General features: G+C 45.2%; 1 protein-coding gene across 3 annotated transcripts in view; it reads right to left on the bottom strand.

The window, feature by feature from the left end:
- LOC131688719 (mucin-2-like) overlaps positions 1 to 19162 on the bottom strand; it is a 155899-nt gene that overhangs the window by 2459 nt on the left and 134278 nt on the right. The window contains exons 5-7 of one of the 3 annotated variants that reach the window (XM_058973186.1): positions 9220 to 11232; positions 8698 to 8862; positions 7745 to 8638 (exon numbers count right to left, since the gene is read on the bottom strand). In XM_058973186.1, the coding sequence (XP_058829169.1) occupies positions 7745 to 8638; positions 8698 to 8862; positions 9220 to 11232 (3072 nt within the window). The remainder of the gene's footprint in view (positions 1 to 7744; positions 8639 to 8697; positions 8863 to 9219; positions 11233 to 19162) is intronic. The other 2 variants (XM_058973187.1, XM_058973188.1) reach the window with 2 other exon arrangements.

Genomic DNA, 19162 nt, shown 5'->3' with positions numbered 1-19162 from the left:
TTAGCTGTCAAAAAACGAATCCTATCGAACACTTCCTTATAACATTAGACGTGTTGCCATACAATGACGGGGCATACGTTGCCAAAAACGCTTTTTTCTCTCCGAAGTACTTTTTCTAGAGTTTTTCTATTGTTGGCGAATAGATGACGGTAATGGATGTCTGGAGCTGGGGTTGTCTTCTCTATGATATTCGATCTAGCTTCCTCCACGATCTTCGACAAAGATTTAAGGATATGACCCGCTTTACTACCCTTGAATGTGGTGTGTCCCATATATGTTTGTATGAAACTGTGCAAACGAGTGATAATGTTTGCAATAATTTTCACATGGAAATGGGACCGTTATTCTAACTTGTTATATCAAGCAGATCAAGACGGGGGCCAACCCAGCCAACCGAACGCTAAGTGCCTGCAAGTAGATAATAGAAATCGATGTTGGAAGCTATTTTGAAATCCAAGATGACGACCTCCGGTTTAGATAAATTCTTTATGACCTCAACAAAGTGAATATTTTCGAAACGGTTGTTTTCCTGTTCCGTTCTTAGCGATTTACAAACACTCATCACAGACCAATCAGACCGGAAACCAGAAAATCCATCCACACAGCGACCCCAAACGGCGGGAATCAAGACAGCCTCTAGCGACCCGTACCCTGCTGAACCCCAGAGCCGGCGATCCTCCCGCCTAATCTCTAATACGACACCCGGAACGAGAAGAGCGAAAACCGGCTCCAGTCTCCCGATTCCCCGACACCCGGCTGGCCACCGGGAAGAATTCTCAGCAGGGACGACTACAAATACCAAAAACAACGAGTTCGACCTTAGTTCGCTTCCTGGTTGCTCTTGGCACCGGTACTATTTAATCCATCCAACAAGAGTACCACACCAATCAAGCCAGATCTCAGAACATCTCTCATCATCACCAACCATGACACCCACTTCCCCGGCCTGCCCCTGACAGGGGACGTTCGGCCTTGTAGCGACGCACACCAGCCCGGGTAAGCCCGTCGTATGGTACACTAAATCCGGAACCATCTGCTGCTCGTATATTTTCCACAGACATTCGCCATCGGGGGTTATGGGTACCTACACTCCCCTGCTCCGAAGATAAAAGCAACAACACTGGCCATCCAGTGGGATACGAATGGCTTTCGAGGATGCCTGGGTGACCTGCCAAGGATCATTGCCCAGGCGCAGCCCAACGGCTTGACGCCGCTGGGGATGCACATCCGGGATCAGACGGACCCAGCATCATGGTTTGGACACCAGTATTCGTGGACGCCGCCAGTGGAGATAACATCTAACAGACGGTGGGTTTAGCCATCCGGGTCGATGTGCCATCCCTGATACCATACTAATAGCCGTCGCAGCTAATGCAACTGGTGTTGCGTACCATCTATGGTGGCGTGCAAATGGAAGACGGAACGTGGCGCAGACGAATGAACCATGAGTTGCATCAGCTGGATCAAATATCCAGTTCCGCGCGCCGTTATATCTCTTTATATCCCCGGCAGTACTCGGAATGTGGGCAACGAACTTCAGCGGTTCATTGTGCAAGTTGACACCCCAATCATCATCATGGGAGATGTGAACGGGCACCATACCATATGGGGCTCACGTACATGCAACAGGAGAGCAATCGACATCACCGAAGTAGTCGAAAACAACGACGCCGTGGTTCTCAATGATGGCAGTTCGACTTTTCTCCGCGGACAAACGGAATCCGCCACCGACGCCTCTATCTGCTCGTGGACGCTAGCAGGATCTTGTGGGTGGACTATCCTTGTCGAACTATGCAACAGCGACCACATCCCAATCCAGGTTGCGTACAATCAGACACCACCTTCAACAACCCGCCGAAGACGGTGGTTTTACGATCGCGCTGGACTCGCTTCGAGGACACCGTCAACGACCTCCCACCTGCGTTCCTACGCATCAAGAGGGCTGAGAGTAACCCCGTTCGCTTCGAATCGGATTCAGGTAAGTGTATAATCGGCCTTTCACCGGAAGTGAACTTCGTGCGGCCTTGGAATCGGTAAACGGACAGTCTGCTGGAATGGATGGACGACGTTGGCTATCCCCTACTGCAACATTCCCCGCCAGTTGCCAAGCGGGCGATATTGGACAGCATGAACTGCATATGGCGTGGTGAACCGATACTCGCCTCATGGAAGGAAGCTCCAGTAATTCCTATCCTAAAGCGACGCATGGGGAACAGAAAGCCGGATGATTTCCGCCCAATCAGCTAGCTCCAGGTGCAATGAGGAGAGCGGGGATAGACACGAGTGGCACGATCTTCAGGAAGTCCGACCAGCTTCTTGGCTTCGCCGATGATATTGACATAATGGCAAGGAACTTTGAGGCGATGTCGGAAACGTACATCAGACTGAAAGCTGAAGCCAACAAGATTGGACTTGCCATCAACGTTTCGAAGACAAAATACATGAGAGGAAGAGGTTCTAGAGACGACAATGTGAACCTCCCATCCCGAGTTCGAATTGACGGTGACGAAATCGAAATGGTCGATGACTTCGTGAATTTGGGCTCACTGGTAACCGCCGACAATGATGAAAAGTGGCAACACTGCCAAATGTCTCGGAAGTTATTTTTTGTTCCTCCCATAGTTTACAAAATTTTGCAGTGAAATATAATATATTTAATAGGAAATCGAAGTTAATCGCTCGGTAGGTCGTTTCTCCTGTTGTGTTATGTGTTGGTAGGCAAAAAATATCGTTGGAATAGTGTAATTTGACGTAGTGATTTTATCGTCACATCACAATTATTTTACTATGTATGTGCGCGAGCTACCAAAAAAATGTTCCTACTTAGCATCGACAGCGCCATCTGAACTTGACTAGTTGATGCAACGATTTCACTGATTCCCAGTTAAACTCATTCCGGAACCGGTTCGGATATCTGAATGGAGTCAGTACCCAGTCAAAAAAATGCGGACGAAGATCGTCAGGCGATTTAAATAGTTTGACGTTTGACTCAACTCGCCTGTGCTAATTGCCCCTAGGAACAAATGCTATTTGCGAATGCGATTTAAAGGCAATTTCAATACTTAGACGACAAAATTCTGGCGGCTGCAATGGACGTGGTTGTTTTTGCATTTTTCAAACATGGCGGTTAGTGTTATCCACATTATTCATATTATTTATCTTATTAATTCAATAATTTTTTTATTGTTTTATTCATGGTAATTGTTTCATTTGTTTTAATCATTTTATTAAATTGTTAGTTTTTCCCAGTTCATATATCGTTCAGTTTCTTCATTTTATTAATTCGGTTTAGTCAGTTCTTTTAGTTATTGGATGACAGTTAGCTTGAAACAATTTAGTTTACTCTCTTAATTTCATAACTTTTTTAATATTGTCTGATTTTCATTTGAGCTAATTTGATTTGTTTTATTAATTTGATTTATATGGATCATTCTATCCATTCTATGAATAACTTTTTTTTTGCTTCATAATTGTTTTGATTTTTGGTTTGTTTTGTTATTGTTTTTTAATTTATTCAGTTTATTATACGTGTTATACGTGCAGGACTTGCCAGCTTTGCGTGCGTTTGGCAAATTAATGAATAATACAACAGTTATATGTATGAGAGGTGTCTCATCCCACTGATGGGTGGATTAAATCGGTTTTATGTATACATGTGTGTATATATGTGTATGTGTTTATGTGTGTATATGTACATATAAATGTTCAAAAAATGGTTGCATTATACACGGGATTGTTTTGTAGTGTACACATATAATCTATTAATGTGAAAAACTGATACTTCTGGATAGAAGTCAGATCTTCCTCCAATTACAGCTCCTTGGAGATCTCCAATGGAACAACTTACACAAGTCCAACAGGCAGTGACACCAGACTCGGAGAAACGGAAGCGCCGAGGAAAACACGGAGTCTATCGGTTCTTTTTTATTATTTCCCCTTTTCTTTCTTAAATAAGCAGGAATTCAAGAAATGTGGATGAGAGTTAAAGGAGACATAAATGGAAGATAGGAATGAAGGTAGAAAACTGAAAAAATGGTAAGTTCTAGTACACATGTGTTATGTTATATATACAAATTGAACCATTATAATAAATACGCGTCGATTTCCTGCTTAAATGGAATCGAAAGTTTTACTGTGATGTTACAACCCAATTGATACAAACATTACAGTAAGGCGGGGCTAGTTGATGGAATGATGACCTCGGAACATGTCTGGCACTGTACACGAAATGGGTCATCGGAAAGTCAATTGAGCTAACACCTTCCTAAATCCGTGAACCAAGTTATTTGCATGAATGTTTAAATACATGCAAACATCTTTTTTCTGTAAATCACTACCAGCTAGTGGGAGATAGGAAGGTTAACACACACACACACTGGTAACCGCCGACAATGATAACAGCAGAGAAATATAGAGGCGGATCTTGACGGGAAATCGAGCCTACTTTGGACTCCGGAGGATGCTCCGATCTAAAAAAAATTCACCGCCGCACGAAGTTGATTATCTACAAGACGCTGATTAGACCGGTGGTCTTCTACGGCCACGAGACCTGGACTATGCGGTGTTGCCTACCATCTATGGTGGCGTGCAAATGGAAGACGGAACGTGGCGCAGGCGAATGAACCATGAGTTGCATCAGCTGCTGGAAGAACCATCAATCGCGCATACCGCAAAAATAGGACGTTTGCGGTGGACTGGACACGTCGTAAGAATGTCAGACGACGACCCGGTGAAGATGATTCTTGAGGACGACCCTACAGGAACAAGAAGACGGGGCGCACAGCGAGCACGGTGGATCGACCAGATAGAGGACGACCTGCGACGTGCCATTCGAGCCAATATATTCTGACCTGCGGACCCTTCGAAGATTGCGAGGCTGGCGACAATCATCAATGGACCGAGTGGAGTGGAGACGGCTTCTGCATACAGCAAGACACAACAAGGCCTGAACGGTTAGGTTAGTAAGCCAGCTCCCCTGCCTCGCTAAAAGGATGGAGCGAAAGGTCAACACACGGCTAATAGACCTACTGGAGGAGCGTAAACTCTTGGATCAACGTCAGTTTGCGTTCTGACGTGGAGTAAACTGCGCGCCGAGATCGCTATACTCGACGTGGCGAAGGCTTAGATTACCGTGTGGCGGCACGGAGTACTGTAACAACTGGCCAACTGCAGTATCACCGGAAACATGTGCCATTCCTTGAACGACTACCTGCCCAACCGCACCTTTCGGGTGGGAATCGGGGGTACCCAATCCGACACCTTTTTGAACGGGGTCCCCCAGGGATCAGTACTTGCCGTCACACTGTTTCTGGTGTGCACTGCTGCAGCACAAACAATATCGCAACAGGTACGCCGATCCTGCTGGATGGAGTGATTATCCCAAACCGCAAAGAACCGAATATTCTGGGGATAACCATAGACCGTCGTCTTACCTTCCTACCACACTTTCAACGGATAAAAGCTGAGTGCCGGAGCCAGTTGCGGGTGATCAAAACAATTAGCTCCCGGCACAAGCGCAGCAATTGTCGCACTGCATTGAATATTAGCGGACCGCTTGTTCACAGCAAGAAATTTTACGGGGTGGAGCTGACGCCCTGCAATATGAAAGGCTTTATCAATATTCTAAGACCCTATATCAAGGGCTAATCCGCGGTGCTTCTGGCCTGCTTCCCAGCACGCCTGCTAAAGAAATCTGCGTGGAGTCCGGGATCCTACCCCTTCGTCACTATCGCCAGAAGAGCATAGGGATTTTTGGAGTGGACAGCCGGAGAGGACTGCTTCCTGTAACGGACGGTCAGCGATATCCATCGCGAACATACAGACGTTGACCTGCCATCAATCACCCGTCTACACCGAGTTCATGACCAAGCCTGGTACGACCGTGGACCCAATCTGGACACAATCTTGTCTATAGAGCTGAGGCCCGGTGCTGCCGGCAGTGAGACCATATCTCAATATCCATGCAGATAAATGCGCACGGGTTTGTCGATTCCAATGCAACGACGGGGAACCTTGTTTCGCCGAACATCCTTAAGGAACCTCAGATACGTTCGCCAGCGATAGTTGAGCTTATCCGGAAGAGGTTCGTCCCAATCAATGTCTAGTTTCCAAAGCTCCTACATGAACGTCAAGCGAGAGCTATAACCAGGCCAATTAACCCGAGTGGGTCGAAATCTTTTGAAATGGTCAATTTCCGTGTTATGCTGACCACCCCGTTTCAAATGATACCCAATGATAGTTTTCACTGTTTTGTAGTTACCGGGAACCGCCATCCTGGTATTTAAAATGGCGTCAATCGTTAATTTCCGACTTATGCTGACCAACCGCTTTCAAATGATATGATCAAATTTATTATAGTTTTCATTATTTTGTGGTAACCGGAAGCCACCATCTTGGATTTCAAAATGGCTTCAAATGTCCTTATTTGATTCCTTCCGGAACCGGTGCTTGAATGGCCACAAGTTGCGGGATCTGTAGGACCATATGATTGAAAGAACTTTGTATTTCGCATAAATGAACTCAAAAGGCTGGAATGATAGAAAAATATCTATATTTTCTTTGGTTCTCCCGGAACAGTTTTCCGGTGGCCAAGATTGGTCCAATTCATGTCTATCGTGAAGAATAAATGAAAAATAGTCATATGTAGCGCATTTCAAAACACATGTTTCTTCAAAACTCTTCCGTCGCCCCACTTGAATGACGGATATACCTCACGGGATTTAAACCCAGTTCCATTCAAATCGATTAATAATTGACGAAATGAGATCCAAATTAAAGTAAAAATTTCAAAAAATTTATAATCTGGTGCGAGTAGATAACGAAAATCAATGTATGAAGCCATTTTGAAAGCCAAGATGGCTAATTGTGGTAAAGATATTACTATAACCTCAAAAATAGGAATTGCAAAATGAGATAATTATAGAATAGATAAAAGTATGGAGATTTGTTATGCGGATGATATGGTTATAGAATATTTTTCTCATCCGGAAGACACTATATTGGTATACAAAATGGTGTCACTCACCGATTTTTGTCATCTACTCGTCAAGCCCATTAAAAACACCCTTATGATCAGGGTTATACAGAATTTCGCTCAATTGGAAGATGCAATCTTCGATTTCGAAATTGTGCCAAACCACCATTTCTATCAAGCCCGTTCCAAAAATACTCATATTGTAAGAGTTATCGAGAATATTGCTAAACCAGAAGTCGCCAAAATGGCATCAAACACCCATTTTCATCATCTACTCGTGAAGCCCGTTCCAAAAATACCCATATTGTTTGAGTTGTCGAGAACATTGCTGAACCGGAAGTCGAAATTTCACCAAATATCCATTTCCATCAATCTACTCGTGAAGCCCTTTCCCAAAATTTCCAAATTGGGGATATCGAATTTTGTTCAACTGGAAGTCACCATTTTGGATTTCAAAGAGGTACTAAGTATTCATTTTCATCATGTATCATCAAGCCCGTTCCGAAAATATCAATATTGTTAGGATTATCGAGAATATTGCTCAACCAATGAATTTTCATAAAACTGTGAAGCGGATTTTTTTACGAACTAAATCATAAATAACGAACACTTCTTTTACAAACTAATTCAATTTACGAACCCGGGGTTTTGGTTCGCAAATGGAGGTTCCGGTGTATTATGTTTCAATTGCGACCTCAAAAGCCTTGACGTGATCTCATCTTAATCACAGAACATTACAGATTTGATAGAAAAAATCAGAAAACTACTTACCAGGAAATTCAAATCATCCGCATCGGAAAAAGTGGTCGTCCGGGTTCGTTGCGTAGTCGGCACAAACAACGAATTAAGATTCGAACGAGTGGCGTCCTCCTGTTTAGTTTTCAGTGTAGTACGCACTGTCGGACGCGTAGTTGTTGTTGTTGGTGTAGTAGGCCTTGCGGTAGTTGTTGTCGATGACGTCGTCGATGTAGTTGTGGTAGTTGGTTCTGTGGTTGTTGTGCTGGTAGTGGTGGTGCTTGTGGTAGTGCTCGAACTCGGAGGCACTGTTGTACGATGCGTTACCGCTCTTGTAGCGGCAATGTCGTTTTGGTTTGCTTCTAAGTACAACTGAAGAAGCTTCAAGTTAGTTTCCAATTGATTGTTTTGAGCAGTTCTACTCGTTTTGGTAGTAGGTTTGACCGTTGTGGACGTCGATCGCTCTGTAGTCGTAGTCGAACTGGGCTCAACTGTAGTAGTTGGTTTAGGGGTCGTACTCGTGGTTGTTGTTGTTGTGGTTGTCGTAGCTTCCGTTGTGGTCGTACTCGCTTTATCAGTGACCGGAAGTAACGTAGAAGTTACGAAATTGTTAAATTCTGAAACTTCCGTTTGGTTTTGGATCGGCTGTACTGAGTCCGTGGAGATGCGCAAATTAGCGTCACCAGGATAGTCTGTTTGCGTTGCCGGTGGAGCCGTGGATACTATTCGGCTGAGGGCGGGTTCAGTGGATTGAATGGAAATACTTTTAAATTCAACGATATTATCGGGAACCGTATTGTCTGCCACGACCGCCTCTTCTGTGCTGGAGACTACAGTCGATGATTCCGAACTACTCGATGGCGGTTGCCACCGATATATAATATCCGGCGCGTTCGGACGGGTAACACGAACCTCATCCGAAGATTTCGTCTGCAAAGATTACACTCTTAGATAAAGTACAAAAAATTAGAGTTAACATGATACGTTACCGTGAAATCAATATCCAGCGGAATCTTCGTTGGTCCGTCGGTCTTTTTGCTGCCAGCCTTGGAGCGACTCATCGCCACACTGAACACGTTATCCGACTTGATCTTATTGTCCAGCTGATTCTGCTCGTTGTACTTTCTCAAAATTTCAATGATCGCGGTTGTCCCCTGTAGATAAACCCCGAGAACAAAAATACAGTTAGTGCAAGTCTATCCGAGAGTGAGCGGCAAAAAGAAACGAAAGCAATTTGGTAGCAATTAGCGAAATGCGATTGGTGAGTGCAAAAGCGAGATGCTAAACAAGCGATTAGACGACATGCGATCATTGTCAGTGACGTCTTCTACCAGGCGGTGAAGGGAGATATCGTTGAGTTATTTCGGGTTGCTTGGTTGGTGGGGAAAGGCGGGCATGCATCCGATCGTACAATGCGGACCAGGGACCGAACAATTTCTACAATGGCAACCAGCTCAAAACAAACGACTACTGGAAGCGGATGATGAGTAATCTTGACTTTCGGTAAGTACCGTAGCATCATTCGAAATGGAAGTAGTACTAGTTGGGGAGCTAGTGGTGGTGGTGGTTGAAGATGTTGTGCTGCTAGTTGCGGGAGTGATACTAATTACAGGTGCTGGCGTTGACGTGGGGACACTTTCTCGATAGATCGGACTGTTTGGGTTCCTCAGGTCACGCGGATCAATATCGGTTATCTCGACCCGCTCCCGTTGACGGGGCTTATCCGGTACAATGGTTCCGTTCGGATACCGCCGAACGACGGTTCCGTTGGGATAGATTCCGAAGACAACTCGTGGATTCTCCGTTGTGGAAGTAACCTCTTCGTCGCCCCCGATTACACGACGAATTACGGTGTTGTTCGCCAAAATCCCATAGACTACGAGACCACGCGATCTGGGCCTTGGCGTGGTTTGCTGAGCGGTGTAGAAAGTGCTTCTAGCGGTGCTGGTGGCCAGGAAAGGTACCCTGGTGGTTGTAGTGATAGTAGTGCTGGTGCCGGTGGTGGTGGTGGTGGTGGAACGCTGTGTAACCCCGAAGATAGGAGGACGGACTTGAAATCTTGGTTGATACTCGTTGAGTGGTTCAGACGTTAATGTTCGTTCACAGGGGATTACAATATAGGGAGGCTTAGAAGTCGTAACACCGGTTGTATTGTGTAACGGGTTTGTGGTCCTACTTACGGTCATCGGTGCCGATGTCACGATCGCGGTGATGGTCGTTAGTTCCGGCTCGGTGGTCATGGGCGATGCAGTTGTCGTACTCGTCGGTATTTCAATGTGGGTCAGTGATGATTTAGTAACGTTAGTAGAAGCAAACGGATCCGGATCGGTTTCCGTATGCAATAGTTTGTCAAGCATAGCGGAAGAAGTTGCTGTGATGATGGCAGGTAGAGAGCTAGTAGCAGTGCTAGGCATGAATGTGTTTTCGAACTCGACTGGCATGGTGGTGGACTGTGGTGATTGGTGTGTAGTTGAATCGCGGGTATCCAACGAAAACTGCGTAGTAGTCGGGACGGTAGTGGTTTGAGCGGGAGTTGTTGGATAGGTAGAAGGATGAATGCTTTCGGTTAATAGCGGATTAGTTGGCAATTTCCGTAGCATGCTCTCGGTACTGGTGCTGATGGTGGTCATGATAGTATGATCCTCAGTGATATCCGGTGATGTGACGATAGTTGTTTCGAATGGTTTCTGGGTCTGGGAGAAAGGAAAGAGGTCGTTCAACAACGAGGGATCATTGAAGCTTGTCGTAGAGGGAATATCTGTGGATGTCATAATGGTTGGGAGTGCGTGTTCTTCGTGTTCCGGGAATCGCGACCGAAAAGCACCTTCAACTTCACTATTGCTAATGAGTTCACTTGTTTCGGATACTGTGTTCGTTTCGGGGTGTGCGCTGTCCACCACCGCCGTTGTGGCCAAGATGCTAGTTGACCCATACGGAAAAACATTATTTACAATAGTAGTGGTAGCATCCGTAGGGTCACTATTATTTACAGTCACTACGTTAGCAATATCAGTGGTACTACCAACTTCAGATACCTTGACCGCAGGCTTTCGTAAAGTGCTTGGCTTAGGAGTGGTGGTGGTGGTAGTGGTAGTAGTAGTGGTGGTGGTGGTGGTTGTTGTGGTGGTGGTCGTAGTTGTCGTTGAAGTAGACGTGCTAGAAGATGTAGAAGGTGACGGTGCATCTGTGCTAGAAGACAAAAATTGTAAACTTTCTGTTGGCTGCGAGAGGATCTCGGATAAGGCACTGAAGATCGACACAGTCACCGGTGATTTATTGGACATGTCGATGTCCATACGACTCTGGGTCAGCCGAGCAGCCACTGGTTCCACCTCGCGAGTGCTTCCATCGTCGAGATTTTGATCGACGATCATGCCTCCTTCTCCTACGATATCAGCGTTTTCTATTTCGTTAGCGAGGATTATTGCCGTACTGGAAGGTAAGGTGCTGTTGGTGGAGGTGGTGTAGGCGGTGGAAGCGTTAGCAGTCGTTAGCAAAGAGTGGCCATCAAGTCTAACCTTCGCCTGAAAGGAATGCAGGTAAGTCGGTTGTTTAGAGAAACAAAAAAAAACAAGTTCAAGGAAGCAGGAGCTAGTAACGATTCTAGAACTAGTTTGAGTTATGTCACATACAGTCGCACGTGTTAGTTTACGTGGACACAGAAAAGCACAATTTTACATAATTCGCTCGACTAGAGTATGTACAGTAAAGGCCGAGATAAAAAAAAGTCAATGAAACGGATAACGGATTTGTAGATACGCTTGACCGACTACGCGCTTGTTCTTCGCACAAGAATTACTTGTCTATGGATGTTTTTTTTCGGTTGGGAATGAGTGCTTTGTATGAAATGAGATAAGAGCAATCCGAACAAATATATTCTAAATGGTAATAAGTTTTTCCGGCACTATGTTTCTGAGTTGCAGATTTAAAATGGGATAAAGAGATTAGAACTTCGAAAGGCTTGCTAGTTTGCTAGTGAGGAAGGATACGAGAGAGCAGACAGAGGCAGATAGATATAACCAAACGTGTTCTATTGTGCCCTGGAATTAGATAGGAACGAAATGCAAATGGTATACAGTGTGAATAGTCTTCTAGAATAGGAAAACGATTGACAGTAAACTAAATGAATTGCTACATAGCAGCAATCCGATGGAGCTAACTAATTCAATATGCAATTACGTATCTCCTTTCAGAGGGAATTACTGAGCCCAGCATCATTTTACTCCAAAAAGGAAAATAGGGATGAGCTGCTAAATTAAGCAACCAAGTAATGCTACTTACACACATGCACAGCTTAGCAATCCGAATGAGCCCTGCCCCAGCTATGGAAACAAAACATTCTACAACAAATCTAAACACAATACGAACTATGTCAAACAAACAATTAAAATTAGACAAACTATACTGAGTTCCGTTTACTATTATTCGTCCTTGTGTTAGTGCTCCCAATAAAACCATTTCAATTTAGTGAATATACTTACATTTTGGGAATTGCCATACATTATATAAATTCTTTTTTATTTCTTCTGTGATAATTATAATCTAGTGGGGAACAAGCAGACCTAAATGAAATCTTTTGGCATATTTATAGCACAGAGAACATACTTCCATCACGAGTGTTTGAGTTGTGTTAAAGCTAACTCGATACAACAATTCGGAATTCGATTTGGAATTTGATTTCATCTCAAATGCAACAACCGATTCCGGAACCGATTGACTTGAAAACGGTTATTTCACTTGAACTGACTGCAGACAGAATTTCGAATCAAATGGCCGTTGGTTTGAACAACAGCAGGCTATTCCGTCGTAGTTCGGAAAATGCCGCCAGGTGTGTTACTGATTTTGATCGAATTAACATCTGATCAAATATATATATAAATCAAAATGGCCGACACATTTTCTCTAGTTTTTGAATGTAGAGGTACGCTGAAAAATAATAATATGCAGAGTTTGCATATTTCTATTTACGTCTCCTTAATTGTTCTGTGATTTTTATACACTTCTAGCAGATACTTCTAGTAAGCATTCAATGAATGGGTAAACCTAATATGTCCAATACATAAAGTTTACCGCAGAAGAAACGAGTAGCGGATAGAAAAATATGCTATCGATGATTAAATAATGTTCTCCGTGTATGGTATATGGTATCTCATACCACAGAAAACAGACATGTATAGGTTCAAATATTTTTATTCGAAAAACCTGTGTAAATATTCGAATAAAAACACGTTACAAGTCACTATCACACTCAATTTTGCATACGCGAATAACCATTGTATCCAAATTTGCATACAACATCTGTATACCTCTGGCCGATTGCAGTGCCGGCTAGTTGCTACTTGTTGATGTCATTAAAAACGACAGTTATTTATTTTTATTACAGAAATCGAAAACTTGACTTGGGTGTCAGTTATCAGTGCTTACACTTAATTATTCGAACATGCTAGTCTGTTCAATATACGTATAAGTTACGGATATTAGCTATAAACGTCGGCCCAGGATTTACGCAAGTCTAAATTTAAATGTTGCAGGTAATCATTCTTCATTTCGATTTGTTGATTTCTAATGCTTCTCGTGAGCCTCTTTAAGAGCCAGAAAATCTTATATCAGATGTAGTTTGTGGCCTTGAGATGTGCATTTCTTTTCTTTGAACTGATCCCTTGTCTAAACCCTTTAAATACCAAGATCAACCAAGATCCTATCCAACATCTCAAGGTTTGGCATAAAAGAGCTCCGAATAAAAACTCTCTTCAAAACATATAAGGCAAACTTAATTGTTAGTAACTTTCTAGCGTATGATTAAACATGGTTCAATTATTAAGAGACGGTATTTTACAGTGTAATGCTTATAACAACATATTTTCAGTAACAAAGATCGAGTGATTACAGGAATGGCGTTGAAAACAGAAAGAGTACTCCAGCGAATAATAGACACTCACCAACCCACCCCCACCCAAATCAAAATTAATTAGATTGAAGAAAATAATTACTGATGTTGACTAATTTAATTAAATATTACAATAAAAACACTGTTCAACACACGATCGGAGAGCATAACGAAAAAATGGCGATAGTTTGGTATCCCAGGAAACCCCTAGTGAAGAAATTTTTCAAAAAAATTGGAACGGAGCTTCATCGTTTAAAACCGAAGTTTGTATGAAGAACTAGGGGTGTTCAAGAGGGAAGATATCAATGAAAATGGTCATCTCAAATTTACACATAAAGTCTTACAAAACATGCTTATTATAATGATTTTTTTAGCTCAATCGGACAGCATTAAGGGGGTGCGGCATTTGAATATTGATTTCATATTATTCGAAAAAATCCACATGAAAAAATCCCAACGAAGTGGACTTGAGAGTAGAAGAAATAAATAATGGCAGGGATTTAGGGTTCCAATTGAATCGTCGTGAAGAAATTAAAAAAAAATGGAACGGGATTTCACAGTTTAAAGTTTTGTAAAATTTTATTGTAAAAATGACATTGTTTAGGTGAAAATGGAAATCATTGACCGAATTTTCCCAACAAACTGGGCTTGAGAGCAGAACAAATAAAACTACATCAAAAAATTCCCTGCCATCTTTTTATTTGTTCTGCTCCCAAGCCCAGTTTGTTGGGCAAATTCGATCATAGACGCCCATTTTCGCCTAAAAGATGCAATTTTTAAAATTTCACAAAACTTCGGTTTTAAGGGGTAGTAAAGGTTTTAGCGTAAAAAAGTAGTTTTTGAATGGCAGTTAACACCGCAACTCGTGTTTTTCCAGAGATGTTCCACGAAAAGCTTCGTCACCGAGTCGCTTGTCAATATTTTTGCAGGGAAAAATTACAGAATGTTATTGAAATGATGCAGTATAATGTAGAAAAGTTTCAATCAATTCGCTCCACCTAAATTTCTAAATAAAATCGCGAAAGAAGTATTTTTAATACGCTGAAACTCTTATCCCCCCCCCCCCCTCCCTTAAACTGTGGAGTCCTGTTTAATTTTTTTTTTTCAAAAATCTTATCACATTTATGTATTTGGAACCCCAAATCCCGTAATATTTTTATTTATTGGGGAACCCGTGGCTATTCGGACCTACTTAAGCAAATCGCCCTTTTAGGTGGATAGATGTGAAAAAAGTTACCGGTCAAAAGTCCTAATTGTTAGTTTGAAACCTCAGCTACATTTTGGTGCCATAAAATGTTCATTGGCACCCCTTAATGGCAGCGCTAGGCGACGATTTGCAAACCTCTACGTTTATCCATTCTTTTACAATGTAGGGGTAATTCGAACCTCCCTACGCACAGTGTCGCCTAGCCGGACAAAACCTCAAAATTTTATTTTAGATTTTTCGTGATTTAACATTTTTCTTTGATTTTTAACAGGTTCAATAGAGTCTTCCCAAAATATTAAGTCACGAGGACGAGAGTTCGATTTTTTACAGAACTTCAAAGATGAAATAGATGATGGATTCCGAGGAAAACTATTTTTAAACCTAAGTTATTCAAATGAATATATCTTTTTAGTTAAGATTCCGATTGGGGTCAAACTAATTTCATTGGAAAGGTTATTCGCTGGACTTATAGCTACCATACGATTTAGTCGATACAAGCCTTCCTTCTCCTTATAGCTACCATACGATTTAGTCGATACAAGCCTTCCTTCTCAGGGACGGACCCTCTGGCACCCAAGTAGCCTACCTCAGGCTACTGAATGCGGATGCCAAAAAGGTAACCGAGAAAGGGAAGCTGAAGATCGGCTGGTCGGTATGCCCTATTAGTATACCCCAGCCGCCTTCAGTGGACAGGTGCTATCGGTGCCTAGAATCCGGCCATAAAGCATACGAATGCAAAGGCATAGATAGGAGCAAGCTATGTCGTCGCTGCGGCGAGGAGGGGCATAAAGAGCGGGGGTGCACTAAGGCATATAAGTGCCTTATCTGCACCGCTAAGAAGCAAGCCCATAAACATGCTATGGGCGGACCTTCGTGTCCCTTCGGCGAGTTAAATAAGAAGAAGCCGTGAGAGTCACACAGCTAAATCTTAACCATTGTGCAGCAGCCCAACAGCTGCTGTGGCAGTCGGTCTCGGAGTCGAGGACAGATGTCGCCCTCTTATCAGACCCGTACAGCATCCCTGCCGGCAACGGCAATTGGGTGTCGGACGGGTCTGGAATGGTGGCAATCTGTACAACGGGAAGGTTCCCGGTTCAAGAGGTAATACACCCCTCCGCCGAGGGTGTGGCGATTGCCAAGATCAATGGTGTGTTCTATTGCAGCTGCTACGCCCCACCAAGGTGGCCAATAGAACAGTTCTACCAGATGATCGACAGGCTCTCGTCGGACCTCGTGGGCCGGAAACCGGTAGTAATAGCGGGAGACTTCAACGCTTGGGCAGTGGAGTGGGGCAGCCGCTGTACAAATAGCAGGGGTCAAGCGCTAATGGAAGCGTTTGCGAAACTCGATACTGTGCTAGCTAATGATGGCTCCGCTAGTACATTCCGTAGAAACGGAGTGGAGGCGTGGATTGATTTGACCTTTGCCAGCCCGAGTCTGGCTCCAGGCATGGAATGGAGGGTAGACGAAGGCTACACCCATAGCGATCATTTAGCAATCCGCTTTAAGATCAACTATGGTGTGCAGCATCCGAGGGCGGGAGATCCCTGTCAGGTACGCGGGTGGAAGTCCAATCACTTCGACAGCGAAGCTTTCACCGCGGCCCTGGGACTGGAGGCCAACACCGACAGTCTAAGCGGGGATGCGCTGGTAGCTGTTCTATAACGCGCGTGCGACGCCACTATGCCGAGAAAAACACTGCCAAGAAACGGTAGATGCCCGGTATACTGGTGGAGTGCCGAGATTGCAGCTCTACGGTCAGCCTGTCTCAGAGCTAGACGTAGGATGCAAAGAGCTCGCACCGAGGATGCAAGAGAGAACCGCCGTGAAGCGTTTCGAGCTGCGAAATTAGCCCTTAACAAGGCTATTAAAAGCAGCAAGAGAGCGTGTTTCGACAACCTGTGTGAGAGTGCCAACGCGAATCCGTGGGGTGACGCCTACCGGATTGTGATGGCCAAGACCAAAGGGGGCTCCTCACCCCCAGAACGGTCTCCGGACCGGTTGGCAACGATTATCGAAGTACTCTTCCCGTCTCAAGCCACAAGCCCCTGGCCACCTGCACTACGAGACAGTGCGGGCACGGTCGAAATGGTGGCTCCAGTGACGAATGAAGAACTACTCGCAGTGGCTAAATCCCTAGCAATGAACAAAGCTCCAGGGCCGGATGGAGTTCCAAACAACGCTCTCAAGGCAGCGATCATAGCGAACCCGAACATGTTCAGGCTAGCTATGCAGAGATGCCTTGACGAGTGCCGTTTCCCCGATAGATGGAAAAGGCAGAAACTGGTGCTGTTGCCGAAGCCCGGGAAGCCGCCAGGCGACCCATCGGCGTACAGACCAATCTGTCTGATAGACACGACTGGCAAACTGCCTGAGAGGATCATCCTCAACAGGCTCACCCCGTACGCGGAAGGTACGGACGGTCTGTCAAGCAACCAGTTTGGCTTTCGGAAGGGTAAGTCCACAGTGGACGCTCTCAACTCAGTGATAAATACTGCCGAGATAGCGATCCAACGAAAAAGGCGAGGTATTCGATACTATGCGTTAGTGACACTTGACGTGAAGAACGCATTCAACAGCGCAAGCTGGGATGCCATCGCGCTCTCGTTACACCGGCTTAGCCTACCGGTGGGTCTGTACCGGATCCTGGAAAGTTACTTCCAAAACCGCGTACTGCTATACGAGACCGATGCCGGTCAGAAAAGGGTTCCGATTACCGCCGGAGTCCCGCAGGGCTCGATCCTAGGCCCGGTGCTATGGAACCTCATGTATGACGGGGTTCTGAGACTGAAGTTCCCTCCTGGGGTCAAGATCGTCGGCTTTGCCGACGACGTAACCTTGGAGGTCTACGGGGAGTCAATTCCTGAGGTAGAACTAACCGCAGAACACGCGATTAGCACGGTGGAGGAATGGATGAGCGCGAGAGGCCTGGAGCTCGCTCATCATAAGACGGAGGTAGTTATCGTCAACAACCGCAAGTCGGCACAACATGCAGTTATCCATGTGGGAGAAGTCGCGATCACTTCACAGCGAAGTCTGAAGTCTCTCGGAGTCATTATAGACGACAAGCTGACCTTCGGCAGCCATGTCGACTATACGTGCAAGAGAGCGTCGACTGCTGTTGCGGCACTATCGAGAATGATGTCCAACAGCTCAAAGGTGTGCGCCAGTAGACGTAGGTTACTGGCAGGCGTTGCCGTATCTATCCTCAGGTACGGCGGCCCGTCATGGTCAAGAGCACTGAGGGTAACCAGTTACCTACAGAAACTGGAGAGCACCTACCGCGTGATGTGCCTCAGAGTGATATCTGCCTACCGCACGGTATCACACGATGCATCCTGCGTGATAGCGAGCATGATGCCAGTCGGGCTGGTCATTCGGGAAGATGAGGAGTTCTTTGAGCTACGTGGAAATAGGGGAGCCCGCGAGCGCACCAGGGTGACCTCGGTCGCCAAATGGCAGCGTGAGTGGGACAACTCCTCGAAAGGTAGGTGGACCCACCGGCTGATACCTAGCATATCGAGCTGGGTGGGAAGACCCCATGACACAATTCCTGTCAGGCCATGGCTGTTTCCGTCAGTACCTCCACAGGTTCGGGCACACGGAGGTCCCAGTCTGCCCGGACTGCCCAGGTGTAGATGAAACTGCCGAACACATACTGTTCGTATGTCATCGGTTCGACGTCGAAAGAAGAGCAATGCTTGACGTCTGTGGCTGGGACACAACCCCGGATACCCTTATTCAGCGGATGTGTCAAACGGTGGAGAAGTGGAACGCAGTCTCGGCTGCTACCATCGAGATTGCCAGTAGGCTACAGGTAATCTGGCGAACCGAGCAACAGACGGCGGGCACGGCTAACTAGTGATTGGTTAGCTGGAGCGAAAAAGGCCAAGCGCAAAATAAGAGAGTGAATGGTCTGTTCATGCCGAGGTAGGTTGGCGCAGCGAATGGGAACCGCGTAAGGGGTAAACCCAGCCACCCCGAAGCAAGACAGAAGAGTGAGTGTATAGGCGTATAAGTGGACTGCCTCATGCCAAGACGGGAGGGTCGTAGCGTAGTATGTTGGAACTAAGCTATCGATGCCTCATGGCGTGGCAGAGGAGTGAAAGGGTGAGCATCCAAGTCAGTCTCACATTGCATGTTAAGGGTGAGCATAAAAGTCAGCCTCACAGGTTGGTAGAGGCTAGCACAAAAGTCAGCCTAGCAAGGAATGAAAAAGGTGAGCACAAAAGTCAGCCTCGCATGGTATGTCAGAAGTGGGGCCTAAGGAAAATGTCCCACATGGGATGCCAGAGGGAGTGACAAAGGTACAATAGAGTGGCACGATTGAGAGTGAATCAGGTGATAGGGTGAGCACCCA

Source organism: Topomyia yanbarensis, chromosome 3 (genome assembly GCF_030247195.1).
Source record: "Topomyia yanbarensis strain Yona2022 chromosome 3, ASM3024719v1, whole genome shotgun sequence".
NCBI lineage: Eukaryota > Metazoa > Arthropoda > Insecta > Diptera > Culicidae > Topomyia > Topomyia yanbarensis.
This window is presented reverse-complemented; position numbering and strand designations above follow the sequence as displayed.